The 20,953-nt window shown below is 39.9% G+C and overlaps 2 protein-coding genes across 2 annotated transcripts in view; both read right to left on the bottom strand.

Annotated features, from left to right (window-relative positions):
• The window catches only part of TANGO2 (transport and golgi organization 2 homolog), a 167,728-nt gene that overhangs the window by 116,407 nt on the left and 30,368 nt on the right, over window positions 1-20,953 (bottom strand). The window lies entirely within an intron of this gene.
• Window positions 1,225-20,934, bottom strand: DGCR8 (DGCR8 microprocessor complex subunit). The gene is made up of 14 exons (XM_069871083.1): window positions 20,796-20,934; window positions 14,504-15,503; window positions 13,904-14,066; window positions 12,308-12,450; window positions 11,285-11,567; window positions 9,732-9,929; window positions 9,057-9,158; window positions 8,281-8,379; window positions 8,013-8,095; window positions 6,797-6,897; window positions 6,230-6,336; window positions 5,897-6,024; window positions 5,385-5,498; window positions 1,225-5,041 (listed from the first exon to the last, which is right to left on the bottom strand). The coding sequence occupies exons 2-14, from the start codon at window positions 15,224-15,226 to the stop codon at window positions 4,958-4,960; spliced, it is 2,328 nt and encodes a 775-aa protein (XP_069727184.1). The 5' UTR covers window positions 15,227-15,503; window positions 20,796-20,934; the 3' UTR covers window positions 1,225-4,957.

The raw sequence follows: 20,953 nt of genomic DNA, 5'->3' as shown, positions 1-20,953 counted from the left end.
TCAAGATCTGGTTTATTCTATAGTATCAGAGACCATATCATAAAGGCTTTCTTGGATCATTTCCTACCATGTACAAGTGAAGCTGAGGTGGCTTCACTTCACTCTAGGTACGTCCTCAGCAGTCAAAACAGGCAGCCAGGAATTAGGTGTACGGACAGCAGTCAGGGCCGTCCCTCGTCGCAGGAAGAAGTAAGAAATATTTCATTTCTAATAGAGGCTCATTTTCCTCTTGGACTGTTGGCAAGGCTGCTCAGCAGACACCTTCAGTCAGGCAGTGCCGTGTGACCGTGATCTCAAGGAAGCTCTGTAGCCCCACGGAGACTCTGATCCTGTAGCAGCTTTAGAACTCAGCCTCATGGAGAATAAAGGTATGGAAAAGTGATGTGTAGTTCAGTGATTACTGAAGAATTAAGAAAGCAATAGGAGTATTTTACCTCAAGGTAAGTGTTTTGAGATAAGTGAAGCCTGCTTTTGGATACAGCATTCCTACTGAGCCTCTGCCCCGGCCTCAAAAGGATCCTGTTGCAGGTATCTCCCCAACTGTTCTACTCAGAGCCCTGTGCAGTAAGTGAAAAAAGCAGCCGTGTTTCATATAAAACCTTCACCTGGTAAGCAGGATCTGAGGCCCACAGGTCAGGACAGTGAACACTGCAAGGCCAGGCACCCTACGCTGGGTGGGAACACAAACCTGGCTGAGACACTGACCCTTCCACAAGCTGCTCTCCAGTCAGGTTCGTGCTGCTGTACAGAGCGTTAATTTAACAGCCTCACCCACACAGACAATGGTACTGACTGTTAGAAGGAATAACCGTTTTAAATCTCAAGCTCTCAAACACACCTGTAATGTACATTTAATGCACACTGAACAAAAAAAATCTCCTGTTCTAGCACCCAGACTTGTGAGAGCCCAGCCTTTCCCACAGGCAGGTGTAGGACAACGGGTGCCCAACCTGGCAGCTTTGGGTTGTGTCATTTCCAACCGTGACAGAGTTTAAGTAAAATTACAAATTCCAACTCAAGAAAAACTTAATTCAATTCCTTTCCAACTAACGTCTAACCGTGTAAACATTCTATTCTTTACCACAACTGCGATTCCATACGTACTTCCATAACAAGTGAATGTGCACCAATTTCTATTTAAAAATACCTATGGAAATCAAGAAATAAAAGGTTCCTTTTTTTAAAAAATAAACTTAAGCTCTCATAATACCGATCACACTGGAATATTTTATAATATCAAACTTTATTGCTCAAAACTAATTGTCTGAAAAATACACATGTAGTACTCAAAAGACCAAACACACAGGATTATATGATTGTGCAGAAAAAAAAGCAAGCAGAGGCTCAGTGAAAGTGAGGCTTTATAGTTGTACCAATTCAGCACTGGCATCAAGCAGCTGCACCTGATACAATTCCTACAGCAATCAGCGTTACCTGCCTGGGCAACAAGAAGGAATTTAGTTTTGTCTTCCGCTTCCCTTTGTGAGATACACATCAGAATACTGACCACTGGATTTGGTTAACAACAGCAATGGCTTCCTGCACTCCACCTGTCTTCCCATGGGCAGTTAGGAGGCTGTCACTTCCCAACTTTTACTCCAAAACCCAAGTACAGCCTAGAGCATTAAGTTAGAGAATCACGATGCTTTTAAATACTTGGATGTTCCAAATATATTTGTATAAAGCCTAACAGCATCACAGGAAAGTGGAAGTTTACATACAACAGTTAAGTTTATGCATAATAGTCTTTCCAAACTTCTGAGTACCCGACCGCTTCATCAGATTAGTTTAATAAATACGTAAGAAAAAGCTGGGGTGACCGGTGTTTAAATAGGTAGCATCTGACTATTCACTGGAAGTCACAGTAAGTTTTCCATCAGTACCATAAAGACTTGAATGCACACTAATTTAATCCTTAAAGTCAACATACCACACTTTTGTCGAGAAGCACATAATATGCAAAGCAAAAACTCTAATTCCCAAGGGATGGAACAGTTCTTAAAAATATGCTCCATCCCTATAAAAATACCCATCCTCCTCTGGATACAGAAGGGATAAAGAACAAATACCAGTGACAAAAGCAGCAGTTGTTTTATGCATTCATACAATCAAGATCTAAACCTTTACAGCCGTTTACCTAGAAAACACACAAGTTACACAACAAGTTTAGGATACATCTTGAATCACACCGTAAGTGCTCATGCAGAAGCCAAAGTTAATGCAATGATCTATCCTCTATCACAGCAGCTCGTGCTTATGTGCAAATGCGAGACTGTTACAATAGTAAACATTAAAACACAAGAATACTTCACAATGACATTAACAGCAGTTACGTTGTTTGTTCCAGCAGTTATTGCGCTATTTTCTGGACAGCTCTCCAGTTAAAGGCTGCAGCAAGGCCTAATACCATCTTTTTTTTGTTTTTGTTTAGAATGCATAATATACGTTTCTAGGCTTTGGTTCACAATGAAATCTCTGTGTTTTAATTAAGGGCAATGGTCACCTTGTGATTCTGATAGTGGCAGACTGAGGTAATACAGTAATCCTCTTAAAAATAACGAAAACTAATTTGTAAGTGAGGCATCTACGGATATTGTGCAGGTGACCTGCAAATGCATTGACATTCTCATCTCAGAAAAACAAGAAGCTCTACAAGGGCGATTTGTCTTTAACAGTGCCATCCGAGTACAGCTTTTTCTGCAGAAAACACATAAGCTTGAGTAAAACCTACCTAAGAGAGGACTACGTTTCGGCACAGGAGAGAGAAGCCCTGTCTTTATGAAAGTAAAACAAAAAAACAAACCAACTAAGAGACACACAGCAATCACTGCCTGTCACTACTGCACCAATATTTGATACCCTTCAAAAGATGGGAGACTTATTAAAGCTATACAAAAAAAAGCATAGGCAGTGGTTTCTGTTTTGTTTTTTAACATAAGCCACTTTAAATAATAGTTCATGTATCATCTTCCAATTAAGCGTATCCTCTCATAACAGGATTACAGCCTACGGAATTGAAAAGCTAAATACGATCATAAAAAATGGGTAAGTTCATATTTGCAGAGGCCTCTGAGCGTATCACTCAAACACAGAGACAGGCGAGACTCCAAGACTCCTCTCTGACCTCAAACATTCTATGCAACATAATAGAGAATATTAGCTTGAGATATAAATTTAAATACACCTATTTCCAAAATCATGGGTGTTATTAAAAGGAGGTCTTAAAATACTGACATCAATATTGTTATAATCCAGTAGGCACTAAATTAATTATACTGCAGCACAAAAAAACCCAACTACAACGTCTGAAAACCAGCCCCAACCCCCCCTCCCGAGATCCCGCTGGCCAGGGAAGCACCAGGAGCTGCAGCGCTTGCGAATAACTGAACTCGTGCTGCTATGAAGGAGTGTGAAATCCAGCAGCACAATCCCTGGATAACCCCCGAAGCCCTCCCCTCAGCATGGTTTTCACTCTCTTCTCTAACTACTAACCAGACAACTCACAAGACTGGTTCCAAGAGAAGCCTTGCTGCGATCGCTCAGGAGAGAACCCCATGGGAAGAATGGAACCCACAAAACGGTGCTTCCACCACAGCCAATTGCTTTTGTGCTTCCTTTACTAAAGCCTCAGGCGACACAGAGAGTCCTGCCCGTTTTCCAAAATGGTATTTTAGAAGAGTTGCATATTTGTGATTTTCTGATTTACCAGTACAACCTGTTATGGTCTCATTCTACTCATTACTCTATGTCATATTCCAAACCTACATTCTAATTTCCATTGCAGAAGTTAAACTTCTTTAAAAACTAAAAACATAATTAAAAAAGTAAAACAAAAAACTTCTTTAAAAACCTAAATTGCTGCAGTTATTTCAAACTTCTTAGGGCTGTGGGGGGTTTGGTTTTTTTTCTTAAATTCTTTGCTTTTACAGTAAAAGTTAATTAAGACTTAATTGATCAAGTCAGATGTATTCTGACTCCAAACATGGAGAAATTGTTTTATTGCCGGGAGAAAGGAGTGGAAGGTTTTAAATACATCATTGGCAAAATATTTTCAGACTGTCAACCATCGCTGGCTGCGCTTTGGCTCCAAGCTTTGAGAACAGCCTTTCAAATTACAGTTATTATTTTAATCAAATAAATAGGGACATATTTTCTCCTTTCAACTGATCTGTAAACAAACACAGGTTCTTTTCAATTAAAATAAACCAAATCATTTTGGATATCCAGCCTGTTGCTCTTAACACTACCAGGTACGCTTGTTCTTTTCAAGTAATAAAGAAATCGGCTTACTGTGAGCTGGAATAACTAAGCTTGGCAGGAGAAAAAAACCCAAACAAAACAAAAGAAACAGCATTACTGGCCTAATCCTATGGCATTAGGAACATTGCTCATCACTTGCATCTGTTTGTCTCCAAAGTGTCTTCTCAGTGCATATTATTATGTGCTGAAATGCAACAAAGCTTTTCACAAAAATAGTTTCAGGCATGTTCATACAAGATGATGTACATATATTTCTTTTATACAGACATATATATGAATGTGTGTGTATATATATATATTTATATATAACATTAGCTTCAACCTGTACAGAGATATTTGGAATTCCATCCTTGAAACACATCCACTTCAAACAACATGGATGGCTTTCCAGGAAAAAGTGCTTGATGGGTTTTATCCTGTGTGAACATGCCTTGCACCTGTACATTTTCCCAAGTAGAGATCTTTACGATCAACCCTTTAAAAGTACGTTCTTTCAGAGGTATTAAAAATAAAACAAAAGGAAAAGAAAAAAGGAAAGAGTAATATTGCCCTGATGATGCAAAAAGAACAATATATAACTGAAGCAGCTTGGATTTTAAAAAGTTATCTAGCATTCTGCAGCAAACAATTCTTAAGTAACTGTTGAAGGTCTAGTTCCTCTATTTGTGTTATTGCTCCCCACTTGTAAATTTGCTCATTACACATCAACGGTACAGAGCGGCTCGCTGCCAGGTTGAGCTGATTCCACGATCGTCATCTTGGGTTTCTTCCGCGTTTCCTCCTAGAAGAATAAGAAACAAACCCCACCACACAGTGAAAGGGAATGTAACAATAAAACACTCTTCTAGAATTTTGACCACTTCAGCCAAACTCACATCAATCTCTGTGAAAGACAAACTCCTTCTAATGTTAAAAAAACCAAAATTACCAAAGTAAGTGAAATTAAGTTATAAGTCAGTTTAAAAGAGGAGGTTGAAAATCCCTCTGGAAGTAGCCTCCCTGTTAAAATCAAGTTTTGAACAGCCCTCTTTACGAGAGATGCGAGATAAAACAAGGAACATTCTAATCCAAATCTGACCCATAGCATTCATCTTGCCTGTAAATACCACAGAGCAGATACTTACTCTTTCTTGTGCCAGTTTCTTCATTTCTTCCTGTAACTTGTTCAGGATGTGCAGATTTGGCTTGTTCTTTTTGGCATACTGCTGAAGTTCTATCACACTTTTATCAGAGGTTTCCTATCCAACAGAACCACAAGAAACAACACATGAGCTTTTTGATGGAAAAAAACTTGACATAAGTTTAACCTGCGATAGCTGCACTTAAGTAATAACATGTACTTCCACAAGTTAGTTAAATAGGTTACCTAATTTTGACCTGGAAGATGCAAGATTAACAATTATTATTGTCAATGACAGCACTCATCTCATCTTCTGCCAACAGCAAGGCATGAGAATCAATCCAGAAGCATCAAGGGCTGCTCATCAAAGGCGTACGTACTGCCTTTCTGTGACAGCAAACACGGTTTTGCCCAGACACCATTAAAGCTTTGCTGTAAATAAATACAACCCCCCAGAAATATAAAAGTAAAAATACAATCACAAGGTAGATTAGAATCAAACAAATTCATGTTCACCTGTTTCACCATCTTGCTACTCTCTCTCCCATACATACGCAAAAGAGAGCCCCAATTTTTCACGTGTGGATGCAGTAGCTGTAGGATTTTCTGAGAAGCTAGTTGTTTTCCCACTCTTTTATTTTTGCCTGTAAAAATAATAATGAAAGCGCGTCAATATTGACACATTACATAATTAGATTAACTTGTTAATTCAAAACTGAGACACCAGAGAAGAGTAGAATAAGCATGCTACAAGCTAGATAGCTGACCAAGCACCTACAGAATGAACAACAAAGGAGAACAGGAAAGAAGGACGGTGTGATCAGAGGTCACACCAAGCACTGTACTTACACCAGCCTCGCACCGTGTGCTTGCCACAAGTCATGACATACTCGCTCTTCTGATTTTTACCAGGAATCACTTCAAACTTTATGGATGTATCACCCATTCCATGGTTTCTTTAGCACAAAAAAAAAAATCAATATCATACACTAAGTAAAATTACAAACATCTAAAGTGGTTGCAGTTCTCTTTGACAGTCATTGCAATGGAATTAGATACGTTAATAATAAATTTTAAGACATTAATAAAGAACTCTTTTTTTTTTTTAGATCAGTAACTTGACTTGAATGGAGAGGCAAGCCTGTATAAATGAAACCCAAATATATATCTATCTCCCACAACTAAATTCTAATCTCAGAAGGTAAGAGGCATAAACAGCAAATCTGAATTAGAGGAAGATACAGGACTGACCAGTTCGGTACATATCCCATCTCTTCCAGCCACAGTCAGAGAATTAAACTCAGCTAGTCCCCAAATCTCCAAGTTACTGACAAACATTGGGGGAACCAGCAAACGTTTTGCCCAAACCCAAACACGTGCATATAACAGGATTTCCTCCTTATTCTGCAGCCTTACCTTTTAAGGCACTCATGGAGAATCTGATATGGAGACAAGAGTCCAGCTTTACTGGTGAGTTCATATACCCGTGAGTCCTCAATACTGATATGGTTAAAATACTACAAGGGAATTAAAAAGGGCTATTGAGCTTTTGTGCAAATAAGACCTTAATACTGTTCTTAGCCCACATTTCTCTTTTGCAACATTAAATGAGTTCATTACTCTGTACTTAATCCTTAAAAAATTCATAATGGAGGTATCTACCAACATCATTAAAACCATCACACCCATCACAAATTTGCAGACAAATTTAAATAATTCTCTTAACTCCAACTTTATATTATACAAGATGGACATAAAAATGACAATCACATAAATGCTTTTATCATCCTTTCTCCCTCAGGACAAGGTTACTTTATTTGTTTTTTCACTACCTGTGAAATTCTAATTCCCAGAATGCTGTGGTTAAATACAACACATGACCATTTCAATATTGTAGGGTATACAATACAGTTTTAAGTTAAAGCATGTGCAAAACCAAATCATGCTGTATTTTACACTTCCTTAAAACAAAAGCTTTCCTTTCAGGCTGATCACCATTTTTCCCTTTACTCCTCACTGATGGTCTGTTATGAGCTGAAATGAAAGTAAACAGATCACTGATGAACTAGCTATTCACTATTTCCAATACTTGAAAATCCAGCGCACGCTTTCCGCTTTTCCTTTGGATTTTCTCAAATGTCACTGCTTAAAGTCTGAAATTTTAGCAGTATGATCTGGTAGTAAGTGGCTTTCATAGCAAAGTAAAAATGTCTCAGAAGCCTGGGCACTTTCAGTGCATACTTGGTCTTGTAAGACCATCACAAAAAAAACCAGACAGCATTTATCTCTGAACTTTAAGGCATTAACCAATGGATTCTGGAAGCCAGGATAGTACAGGCAGTCCAGTGTCTCAGAATATTTCATGTCTTCAGTAAGTGACCTGATATTTCAAAGATCTCTTCCTCCACATCACAGTAAATTTTCTGTTTGGTTCTAACAGAAATAGAATAGAAAAAAAATATTTTCATTGCCATAGATGAGTAAAGGATTCCACATTTCCATCTGACTATGAAAAATTTGGGGTTTCATTTTAATTTTACACATTTTTTTAATTAATGTTTTGGATATAGAAGGTATAATGTTTTTAAAGGCAGACTCCAATAATGCTAGCCAGCAAGCAAGAGTTCAGTACCTCGAGTTCTTCACTGTCTTTGGGCTTCTCCTCAGAGGTCTGTTTGACAAAGTCAGGAATAAGGATTTCCAGTGTAGCTCGAGCTGCAGAAAACAATTAAACCAACTTGATTATGCAAAAAAACCAATGCAACAGCATTTGTCACAGTACCTCCCTGGACTATTAACAACATTACTCCTATTTACTATGGCAAATATGTCATCTTCAAAGGAAAAATGAAAACAGATAAAGGATTCAGCAGTTGGTATTGAGAAAGAAAAAATGTTACCAGCTTTATTCTTGGCAAGTTTTTTGCTGCTGGCAGTTCCTGCCCCATAAGTTACTCCATCAATAATCACTGAGGCTCCAAAAGGTTCACTTGGGTTCTCTGAAAATGAAGGAGGGGAAAAAAAAGCAAACTTTTCAGAACTCATCATTAAAATGCAATACCACCACTGTCAGATCTGCTTTCTTCTTTGTTTCAACTTCAACAGGGACAGAAATTGTTTACTCTTCAGAAAGACTGAAGAACCGCTAACTCCACTATATGGAAAACTAATAAGAGTTTTCCATTATTAGAGACTTACCACCATGTACTTCATTCTTCCAAGTGAAAAACGTCTATATTTTAAGAATCTTCCAGAATTCAAATGTTAATTCCAAAGTTTTGCTATTCTGGTACTGAAGTCTCAGTTACATTACATAATGCACATACAGGAATAACATAATTCTCAATAATTATAGTCTGCACACTAAGCTAAGATGCTTGACTTGTAATTCATTGGACACCGACTGAAGGACTTAATGCTTTCAAGCCTGCTACTGAAAAAGGAGTAAATTTCTTCCTTTTCCATAAAGCAACCCCAAAACGCTCCAGCAAAAGCAAAAATGCCAGGAACGTATGCTACACCACTTTGGAAAACAATCTCCAATGCAGCCAGACAAGGTAACCTGGCTAAAATCTACAGAAAAAAAAAATGTCCATGGTATTCCCCCAGATATCCAAGCATGAGATAAGCCCTTTAAAATAGCATGTGGTCAATTCAAGAAACTTAACAGACTTACCACATTCAAAGAAATTGTAAACAGGGCGAACCTTTAGCACTCGTTGCATATATTCATGCAGTATGCAGACTTCGGATTTCCCATTGGGATTAATGACAAATTCTACAAAGAAAAAGAAGGGGGTAAGGGAAGACAGCTGAATAGTTCCAGCCCTCTAGAGACAATTTCTACCCCAAATAAATATCCCCCAGCTTTTCATCAGACATGACATCCATGTCTCACACCACAGAAAACAACTGCACACACAGTTTTCTAACTGCTTCTGTCAAACTGCTTTAAGTTCGTAGTTTTAATTGCAGGTTTTAATCTGGATCAATCTGTAACCAGTCCCTAGTTTAGGACCAATTAGAACTGGTATAGAACTGAGATGGCAGCAGCACTGAGTGACCAGGCAGGAGGCTTGTAAGTAACGACCAACAGTAACAAGCAGCTGAAGGCAGTAACCAGTTACCAGGACTTAAGCCTTCAATAACACTCTCATTTTAGAATTATCCTTGTTAATAAGAACTGTATTTTGACAGTATTTTTTCCTTTACTATGTAATATGATTGATCCAAGAGCACAGAATTCTAGAACAAGAAACTGGACTTACTACAGGATTTTCTTCTTTTCAGTCAAGCTTATAACTGTAATTAAGTTTTTGATACAGAATATCTGAACTCCGGGCAAACTAACCTTTCTTTGTAGGTGCATCTTGCACCGACAAGGTAATGAGTTTCTGGTTGGCAGGCAGAATAGGCCGCTCAGATTCTGCCTGCTTCCGCTTCATTTCACGATTGAATTGCCGTCTCTCTGCCCAGGTTCTGAATTTTTTTACCGTAACTTGTTCAAAGTCAAATCGCTTTTCGAGATAGCGTCTAAAATCTTCCAGATCTGAGAAACACAAGCAGGTTACTTTCTCTACTTTACCACTAGGCAAGCATTAAATTAATTATTTCAGCTGTTTTAATCATGTTAGAATAATTTTGAGACCAGGGACAAAAGCAGTGCGTTTAGTTCACATCACTCAAGGGTAAGATGCTATTTTAAGCTAAAAACTAATTACAAGATTTTCCGGTTACTGGGTCAAATGCAAAACATTTCTGCAACCGGAAAACAAAAATACAAAAGAACATTTTATTCTGTCACTTGAAGATTTTTACCATGCCTTAACAAGCATACCACCCAACACAATTTGTAGGAAAACACTAGTAATTGCTCCAATTCATCCCCTTTTCACATTCTTATTATCTGAATCAAGGAACACCATGAGTAACAGGAGTTACGCTATTAGCCTCAGTTTCCTGCACCCAAAACTGATTATTGATGCCTATTTTTTCAACCACGTGCCATAAAACACTGTATTAATGATACTCCATAACTCCATAAGTATCTGCTGGCCTCTAAGCAGAATTTAACACATTCATTTTCACATACAGAGCACTAAAAGACCAGCCCCCTTAAAGCATAGCTGCTTCTCCTTTGTAGGATAACTCTGCAGACATAATCAGAAAAAATAAAGAGTAGCATCCTGAGATGTAAACAAACAAGCAAGCTGCTGGAATGGTTTCCTTCCACAAGGAATTTCAAGTGCAAGACACGCTTATACTTGATCACTCAATATTTTTTCACTGACACAGAACAGATCCTATTTAAGGGGACAGACAGCCAGGTGAACTTCACATAGAAAATGTGAGCTTCCCAGTTTTAGTTTTGCTGCTACATATTGATGATTTTTTTTTTCAGTCTTTTCCAGTATAGTTTTTGGACCAAACGTGACACTGGTAATGGCAAGTTTTACATCTGAACGCTACAAAAACAAGTTGTAGTCTACAATTCATACCAGTAAATTACTGGATGGCACTCTTAGGTACATAGCTGTGGCACGCGGCACATAAGCTTTCTAAATTCCTCTGTAAGTCTGGCAGTGATTTTGGCGTGACTTCTTTAGGCAGCTTTGGGTATAAAAAAACCTATTTATACTTGCATAAATAAAATAATGAAGCATCATACCCCTTGGCATGAGTGCAAGCTGTGTGTTTCTCTCTTCCTGTTAAAATCAAAATTGATATCTAATACTGGATCTATTTCTCCAGATCTCTGCGTATGAAAAACTGTGCAGAGAGACAACTGACCACTTGATGTCAGGCAAGGCATTATTTGGGTGACAAGTCTGGGATAAAGCACATCGCTCCCAAATGCCATCACCCCAACTCAAGACGAGCAAAGATTCCATTTTCCATACTCACCTACAGATTCATCTTTACATACTTCAACTTTGGCCTTAACTTGTCCTAAGGCTCCTTGTGCTGCATCCCCCACTGGGGGCTCTTTCTCATCTAAAGGCCCAGAATCAGCAGCAGTAGAATCTGGTTCTTCTGCTTGGCAGTCCGGTTCTGAAGATTTATCTAGGTGCTTTACAGGTGATACTTCCCCATTTGGGGTTATGTCATTATTTTGTTCCCTTTCCTCATTTTCCTTCATTTTTTTGTAATGCAAGCAGGGAATGCTACTAAGGGGAGGATCATGTTTCTGCAAATATAAAATAACACAGAAGGTTTCAGTACCTCGAGATCACCAAAAGCAAAACTCAAACCTAGGAGATGTAATCAAGATGGAAGTTACTTTTATTTAGTCTAGGCTCAAGCTTCTCTTTGGCCAGCAATAATCTATTAAAATTCTGCATGTCCACTCCTCTGGTGTCCCGGCGTTGTGTAACACCGACACCTACTTTCAGGGTGCATTTGTCGGTTTACATCCAAATTATATTCCGTTAAACTATACACAAATACTACCTGCTTTCAAAAAAAAAAAAGGAAAAAAAAACCTCCACTGACCTCTCTTGGTGCTTAAGCCCACGACATCAAATCAAATTTCTGCAGATTCCTTGGGTTCATGAATGTCACACACTTACTTCTGTAAATGTGGACCATAAGCTACAGCTCAGGCTACTTTATAGTACAAATACATGATCTAAATATATTTAATGGTAGAAAAAAACCAACATTTTGTCACCATATGCTAGAACAACGAAGGCACCAAACAAGACTGATCTCATTCACTTTAACTGCCCAAACTAATCGGCAAAACAGAAAACCAAAACACCATAAGAAAAACTGTAACATTTTCAGAAACAGAGGAGTTTACTTTCCAAGTACCTTAATTCTAATGCTGGGAAAAAACTTGCTAGAGTAGAAAAACATTCATCTGTTTCCAAGAACACATCTAATTTCTAAATCTCAGAAAGTACATAAGTAATTGACAGCTCTCACCCTTATGCTTCCTGTTCCCAAGAAATAAGGTCTAGACCAGGTAACAACTCTAGATTCTCTGTGCAGATATACAGGAATGCCCGAGTTATGGAATGTCATGATCCATCCATCTGGCAAAGGTTCTGTAGGAGGGCGGCCACGACCTTTAAAGCAAAGAATGGCTTTAAACTTGGATAGACCGCTTAGAAAAACAGAAAAAGAATCAGGGTCTTTATTTTTATTGCTTTTTCTGTCTCAAAGGATAAAATGACACTGAAACAAGACTAAAGACATTTTGTAGAAAGATTTTGTTTTGCTTTAATAAAAAGACACATGCTTCTAGCCCACATTAAATCCTGTAAAATTACAGATTTAATTCTGCTTTCAACTGGAAAGCAGTAGCATCTCTAATTTTTGTAAGACTGATTTATTTGTTTCAGCAGTGAATTTTCTCTTCTCTTTATTCTTCCCTATGTACCAACCTACACCATCACATGTACCACTAAATCTAAATAGAAAAGCCATGCTTGCTTTTGAAAGAACCAAGTTTTCCATTAAAAATTTCTGCACTTGACACTCAGGGATAAATCTGCATTGAGACACCACAGAACCCACAGACCCAAACGGCCAGGAAGGACTTAGGCTGCAAGCTAAAGCTCCCCTCTTATATTTTTCAGTGTAAGCACAACACAAACCAGAATCCCATCTACAGGACTCTATACTTAAATATTAGCTACCAAGAATAGTACTTCTTCCAGAACACAAGACTGAAATTAGGATATATCAGCCAATACGAGGAATCACATAGCAAACGAAAAAATATTGCAATAAAGTGCTTATGCTCATGCCCAAGTTAGTAACACGTGGCCTCACTCCTTTCTATTCCAATGGTCTCACTCCTCTACCATTAGATATTAGAGACCAAAGTCATCTTAGCCAGGAGCTTCCTGTGTTCATATAAACTTTTGCAGGGGAAAAATGTTTGGTTTCTTATTCCAGAATATGGTGAAGTAAAAGACTTCTAGAGCAGGTTCAAATTTTGATTCTAATTCAGACATTTTCAGTTACATTCTCCAGACTGGTTCACATTCTCAGCTCCTCTTTATTACTAGTTTGTAACACTTACACAATGAAACTTGATAAATGCAAGTCATTTATTTTCCTAATGATTTTTTTTTTACCTAGTATTTCATGCATAAAGATTCTACATAGAGCAATTTCAACAGCAGAAATTGCATAACTGAAGTAGGGAGAACCCCACAATGAGCACAATCTTCTGCTGTTTTACAGTATTGGAGACAAAACCTCACATCATCCTTCTTCACCTCCCCACCACTGAGGCAACATCCTTCATAGTTTTTCACAAATCCACACATTCTCATTATATACAACAGATGAAGATCAAAAGCACCACCATAAAACAACTTCACAGTTCAGGGACATGAAAAATGATACCCTACAGTAAGAAGCCTTCGAACAATAAAACTATTTGTAATATATCTGTATCAGAAGCTATTTCACAAGAACTGCCCTCTCAGCTTTGCTTGCTGATACACTTCCATTCTACAGACATAAGCCACAGGAAAAAAAAATTATAGATATTTAATGACCACTTACTTTTAAGAACAGTTTTAATTTTGGTCATCATTGGCTGCACACTTGTTTCTCCATCAGACTGGTGATCGCTTTCACCACCATATTTCTCATTTTCTAGCCTCCTTGTCTTGGGGGCTCGAAGACCCTCTTCCAGCAGAGCATCCACATCATTATCAAAGTCATCCTGAAAGAGACTTCGTCAGACATCGTCCTTCCCAGTCTACCAGCCTCCCTTTCCCCTTACAAAGAAAAAGCATACATTTTCACTATGTACTTTCATACAAACAGAAACTAGAAATTTCCAGTCATCCCAGTAAAAAGACTGAAAAACAAGAAAATAAGTTTTCATTAGGAACTGGCATTTTTCATGATGAAATGAGCTGCAATTGTGTAACAAGCCCATTAAATGTTAAACAAGGTTATAGAAGCTGCTACACAACTCAGAAGACTGACCAAGATACTTTATAAAAGTTCCCAGCCAAAGTTCTCTCTGAAAATTCCACATTTTTGCCTCAAGCATCGCACATTTCTAGAGCAGACTGTTTCAAGGAACATCTATGCATGCTTTTTTCTAGCCATTTGGAAACCTCCTACCCACCAAAACCCTGGGGATTTACTTACCTCATATGAGTAATTCAAGGTTTCTTCATCCACTTTATCTCTTTGAACGATTGCTTTAGATGTGAACCCTCCTCCTTCTTCATCTATTTCCATCAAATTGTCGGTAAAATCTTCTAGATCATCCAGAACTGCATATTCCACTCTCTTTTCCTGATCAATATCATTTTCATCATCCTTCTTGTCATCATTTTCACCCCCTACTCCTACAGCTTTCCCATTACTACCACCAAAAGGACAAGCATGCAAATCCCCATTGACATTATTAACACCAAACTCTGTATCTGCCTTATAATCCTGCTCAACTCCAGTGTACAGAACTTTCCTATCTTTGCTTTTGCAGCTTTCTGTAAAGCTAACGCTAATCTTTACATCTTTAAGTAACTTAAGATCTGGGGTGAACTTTCGAACTGACGGTGCGTGACGAGCAGTTCTTGGGCTTTGGTCACTATTGTTAGGGTCTACTATAAGACGACTTTCGTAGCAGGCAGATCCCTTTGTGAGCAGCTGTGTTCTGCAGATATTGTGCGTGTCCCCAGCAGGGGTATCTGACTGTCCATCACCACCAGAGCCAACGTCCATTACCTCTGCGTCACTGGACGTTTGCAGGGGAGGTGGTGGAGGCTGTTCGTTAGGCGGCAGAGGTGGGGGACAAGCATGATTCTCCACATCCATTTCTCTTGCAGGTTCTTTAGGGAGGGGTGGTACATTTTCATATTTCTCCATTTTTAGAGCTACTGTTTTAAAATAAACAATGCTTTCATAAAAGTTTGTATCTATATTCCTAACATGCGTAAGTCCACCAAGATTGGTTTATCATGTTCTATTCAATACGCAACACTGATGATTCAGTTAAGCTGACTACATTGTTCTTTTCATTAATGTAGACAGCTTTCAGAATCACTGTCTCAATTATTGGAAATCACAATGCATTCAGCTTAAATAGCTGAAGACTAAGACTGCATCTTCACTGGACAAGCAGGTCTCCCTTTCTTCTTTCAACCTACAAGAAAGAAAAAAAACAGAAAAAAAAAAAATCTTCGTCACAGAAAAAAAAATGGAAATAGTACTCCAGGCAAAAAAAAAGTCACTCTTTCTGGCATAAATTTCAAGTAGAAGTAAGACTGACATTTACAGAATGAAAAAAACCAGAGTACCTTGATACTATTTTGGATGAAAATATACCATTATTGATAATAACCTGGTATTCAAGCCACACTTACCCACACTGCACAAAGGATTATTAGCTGACAGTTAAAGAGAGTCTGCAAAACCAACAAGATTTTACCAACTCTAGTCTTAAAAGACATAACTTTTTGAAAAAGTTACTAGGTATTTCTGAAGTCTCACTGGAAGTTTTAACAAGAAATCTCATAATTTAATAAAAGCTCACACAAAGTAACTCTCTAGACAACCCGATTTGATCTTATATTCCATACTGTTACAGGACTATATTTATTATGTCTGAGGAATTCAAATATAGACACACATTGTTGAAGTTCAAACTAATTCTGAAAGGCATTTAGAAGCCAATGTTTTAGGCGATTTAGCCTGGCAAAAAACATCCGTGAAATTTTACAGAGCGTGGGGGGGGGAATGTGTGTTTTGGGTCTCGTGGTTTTTTGGTTTTTAACATTTGAAGGCAATGGGGCAGAACATCTGGTTTGTCATGAGGGACTTAGAGAAGCCAAATGTAATTCTCTACTGTATCTCTACACCAGACAGACAGAACAAACCAACAGCAATATCCAAACTCCAGCTGGGACAAGACAAGAAGCTGGGAATTGGGAGTTATAATGGGATCAATTAAAATTCAACAGCACACAGAAGCTACCTACCTGGAAGCTGAAAGAAAGCAAAACATACAAGAGAGCAAATTCTTTTATTTTAGTGACTCAACAATAAAGAAAATTCTGCTGGGGCAGCAGAATAGTTCTTATTTTGTGGGGTAGGGTTTTGGGGTTTTTTTTAATATACTCAAATCTGACACATCCAAGACACTGAGACTGACATGCATCACAGAATAACAAAGGAAAAATACTCCATTTTGGTAAAAACTCTAAAATAATCCTGTCTTCTCCGATACAAATGCGTTACCTTCCAGAATGAAAAACAACTCATTCACCAGTAAGACATGCAGTTCTATGTATTTAAATCTATTCATATACGGTAATCATACAATCACCCAAGCAATGATGAATTCCTTCTTTCAACAGGTTCTGAAACAACTAATACTATACAGAACACCAGCAGAAAAATATTTGTCTAACAAATTTCCCCCTTCCTCATCTTCACAGATTAATAAATAAACAACAGTGAACGACAAATTATTAAGCTCTTCACAATAAACCATTAGCGCCTTCATTGTTAGTTCTGAACAAAAGAATCAAAAGTCACAGTACAAGCTCAGTAACTCCTGAAAACTAAATCTCCAAGAAATCCAATTCTTCCACCTTAGAGTCTTTAGAGGACTCTTTAAGAGCAACTAAAAGTGACTTACATAGAAATGAAACACTGAAATTGGTATCCTAGAATTTGAAAGAGCACTACCTTCCCATATGATGAATGCTCTAGTACAACTATTTTTGACGAGACATAAGACATGACTGTCGATGCAGTTTCCACATCTCTGATACCCATCCTGCTCCTATGCTAAAGAGTGTTTTAACAACACCAACATCAAAACATAAGAAATTAATCTTTACCTGCCTAGCTTTGGCAGCTTGCTGATACTACATCTCCACCCTGCACAGAAAAGATGTCTTCTTATTATATACAAGCACCATTAACAATGACATTCTTGTTGGCCTTGAAATAATGAACAGCATACTAAATCACTGCCAAGGATTGTTTACTAATCAGGACACACACCGTGGCCAGAAAAAGTACTGCTCCAAGATGAGTTTAAACCAGCTTTTGCATTTCTAGCCATAAACCTGCCACATCCCTAGGGTGAGATAACACACAGTCCTGCAGCTCTACAGTTACAGTGGACTAGAATGACATCCTATAAACCACACAAAGCCAGGGAGAAGTAGAGTAACCCAGGTCCAATTCCCAACCACTTTGCTGCCAACTAATGTTACAACATGCCTGTTGAATGAGGGGCTGGGACAAAAAAAAAAAACAAAAAAAACCACAATAAAACCAATGAGAATTTTCCATTAGACATCAGGTATTCTAAAACACAGACAGAAGGGAGTAAGGTTATATAATATTAGAATACAACCAAAGTAAGGCTGTCCATTGTTATCCTTAATTAACTTGCCCTGAAGGAACAGATTTCATTCTCCAGTGCTCCATGAATTTCCATCGACAGTTGCCATAAGGACTCCTTAAAGACACGGAACACCAGTGACAGCAGCAACAGCGAGTACAAAACACAGAAGGAACTCTGGATGATCTGCTGGAAATGCTAATGCACAGCTCACATTCTGTACATCACAATACATGGAAATTTCACTCTTTTAATTGCTTGATTTTGAGAAAACATCACGTCACAAATTAAACTCAAAGAAATAGATACATGGTGGTAGCCTAAATGTAACACAGCAAACTGCACAGGTTCCAACAAAAGCAGTGTCTTGGCTGAGTTCTCTTATAGACATTCTCTGAAGGCAGAAAGAAAAACACCAACCACTCCTTCATTTAGTAAGTAGCACTGCCTATTCCTGCAATCGGATCTGACAGATCGTGGGCAGGGGGAGGTACACAAAGAAAGGGCAGTTCTCTTCAAGACAGGAGGAAAACATAATCTTGAAATTGGTAACCAGCACTACCTAAACTTGAAGAGGACTCCCTGCACAGTGTGGCATGCTGGCAGTCTTACAAGTGAGTTCAATAAAGAACGTATTTTCTTCACAAATACCTGTAGCTGCAAACAGGAACAAAGAACAGTGTACCACGGGTTCTCTCTCCAAAAAATACCTTTAAAAGGCAACTGGATTCCTTGTCAGAAACTGCATACTTCACATTCAGTGCATCCCCGGAGGAAGAGTAGCTGAGAGTAAAATTCCCTCATTTGCTATCCAAATACAACATCCTCCTCATCCTCCAGCTCTAGCAGAGCAGAACTTGAGGTACTGATCACACTTAAAGATCCATTAAGCTTTAATCCTTATCAAAGTAAATCCTCACTCACAATCATCTACCCATACTGTATCAAAAATATATACACAGCCATAAAAAGAAATTAATCCTACTTATTAACAACTACCAAAAAAGAAAAAAATACCCAAACATAAGGAGAATGAATTTCATTTGTTTAAATCACAACAGGAAGTCTCAAAAGAAAAATATTATGCAAGTTAACTGCTACATATGAGAACTTGTTTCTCTCCCCATTACCAGTTTTACAACAGAAAGACTGTAAAAGAAAAAAACACTTTACCTAGTCAGTAAGGCAGGCTAAGAAAAGGAAGCAGGGCCCAACTGTAACGTTACTGGCAGCAAACACAGATGAGGCTGATGAGTTTTGCTAGTTCATAAGACTTCATCCCACTTCAGAATGAGCAGAGTATATAATTTTGGAAACGCACCCTCAGAAACGGCAAGGCAATTGCTGCTTTTATAGCTTGTACAGTTTTCTGGCAGGGTTTAGGTGGTTCCAATTAATAATCCTGACAATCAAAATGAGCTGCCCAAAAGAACTAGCTACCCAACTCCTCATTCAGAATTAAAAATTAGGAAACCTTAAGTTTAATTACCTGAAGCAGAAGAAGAGGAACGCTTACAAAAGAAAAATTAACAAACTAACTCCAACGTCTGCAACTTATAACCTATGAGTATAAAAGAACTGAAAGGGTTCACTCAAGCCTGCAAGCCCAGTTTACGAGGGAGCGACGTCTGGATGTTGGTGGGCAAACAGCCTTTAAAGATATATGTGACGCCTAAGGAAAAGAGGTGCAAAAGAAAGAATTTTATTTTCCAGAAAAAAAAAAAAAGTGAAGAAACCTAGGAGAATAAAACTTTTAGAGACAGGATGAGATAATTTAGAGGAAGATATAGCTGCACTCCTTTTTGAAGAGAGGGAACACACGAAGAACCCTGACAGCTCCAGGCAAACACCACATTATCTTCACCACCCCAGCACCCTGAGCGCAGAGAGGCCCCCGCCGGCAGCAGGGGGGCTGTTTGCCCTTCCCCTGTGGGGGGAAACAACCTGCCCTGCCCACAGGCACAGACCCCGGGGCAGATGCTCAGGCTGAAGAACATTCTCCCCACCACCCTGCAAGGAAAAAATCACGGAATCATAGAGTAGTTTCAGTTAAAAGGGACCTTGAACATCATCTAGTTCCAACCCCCCCCTAACACGGGCAGGGACACCTCCCGCTAGATCAGGCTGCCCAAGGCCCATCCAACCTGGCCTTGAACACCTCCAGGGACGGGGCAGCCACAGCTTCCCTGGGCAACCTGGGCCAGGGCCTCCCCACCCTCATGGTGAAGAATTTCTTCCTAATGTCTGGTCTAAATCTGCCCCTCTCCAGTTTATACCCATTGCCCCTCGTCCTATCACCCCAAGCCTTTCTGAACAGTTCCTCCCCAGCTTTCTTGTAGCCCCTTCAGGTACTGGAAGGTCGCTATAAGGTCTCCTTGGAGCCTTCTCTTCTCCAGGCTGAACAACCCCAACTCCCTCAGCCTGTTCTCGTGTGGGAGGGGCTCCAGCCATCTGATTATCTTTGTAGCCCTTCTCTGGACCCGTTCCAACAGCTCCACATCCTTCTTATGTTGAGGATTCCAGAACTGGACACAGTACTCCAGATGAGGTCTCACAAGAGAGGAATAAAGAGGCAGAACCCCCTCCCTGGCCCTGCTGGCCGCGCTGCTTTAGATGCAGCCCAGCATACAGTTGGCCTCCTGGGCTTAGAATGGTTTAGGTTGGAAGGGAGCACAAACCCCATCCAGAGCCACCCCGTGCCGTGGGCAGGGCCACCTCCCGCTGGATCCAGCCGCTCCCAGCCCATCCACCCGGCCTCGAACGCCTGCAGGGCCGGGGCAGCCACCCCTGCTCCGGGCACCCCGGGCCTCCCCACCCTCGCCAAGAATTTCCTCCTACCGCCTGCGGGAGAAGGTTCCCCGCCCTTCGCCCGCTCCGAGCGAGCAGGGAGGCGCCTGGGGGCGGACAGGACGGAAAAAAAAAAAAAAGAAAGAAAACCTTTCCCCCCACCCCGCCTCTAAAAAAGTCCCGAACGAGACAAAAAGGCCATGGCGGCGGGCAGGGCGCCGGGGCAGCGCCCGCCGGCCGGTTCGGGGAGCGGCCCGCGGGGCCGGTTGGGGGCCCCGCCGCGGCACCCACCTGCGCCATCCCCGGTGCCCCGGCGGCTCCTCGGCGAGCGCGGGGGGAGGGCGAGCTCGGCCGCCTCACCGCAACCGCCCCCCGCTCCGCGCCGCCGCCGCCGCCATCTTTGAACGCCTGCTCCGAGCGGCGTGGGCGGGGCCGCGCGCGCCCGGCCC

This window comes from Phaenicophaeus curvirostris, chromosome 17 (assembly GCF_032191515.1).
Source record: "Phaenicophaeus curvirostris isolate KB17595 chromosome 17, BPBGC_Pcur_1.0, whole genome shotgun sequence".
NCBI lineage: Eukaryota > Metazoa > Chordata > Aves > Cuculiformes > Cuculidae > Phaenicophaeus > Phaenicophaeus curvirostris.
The sequence above is the reverse complement of the archived record's forward strand: the minus strand, read 5'-3'. Positions and strand labels throughout refer to the sequence as shown.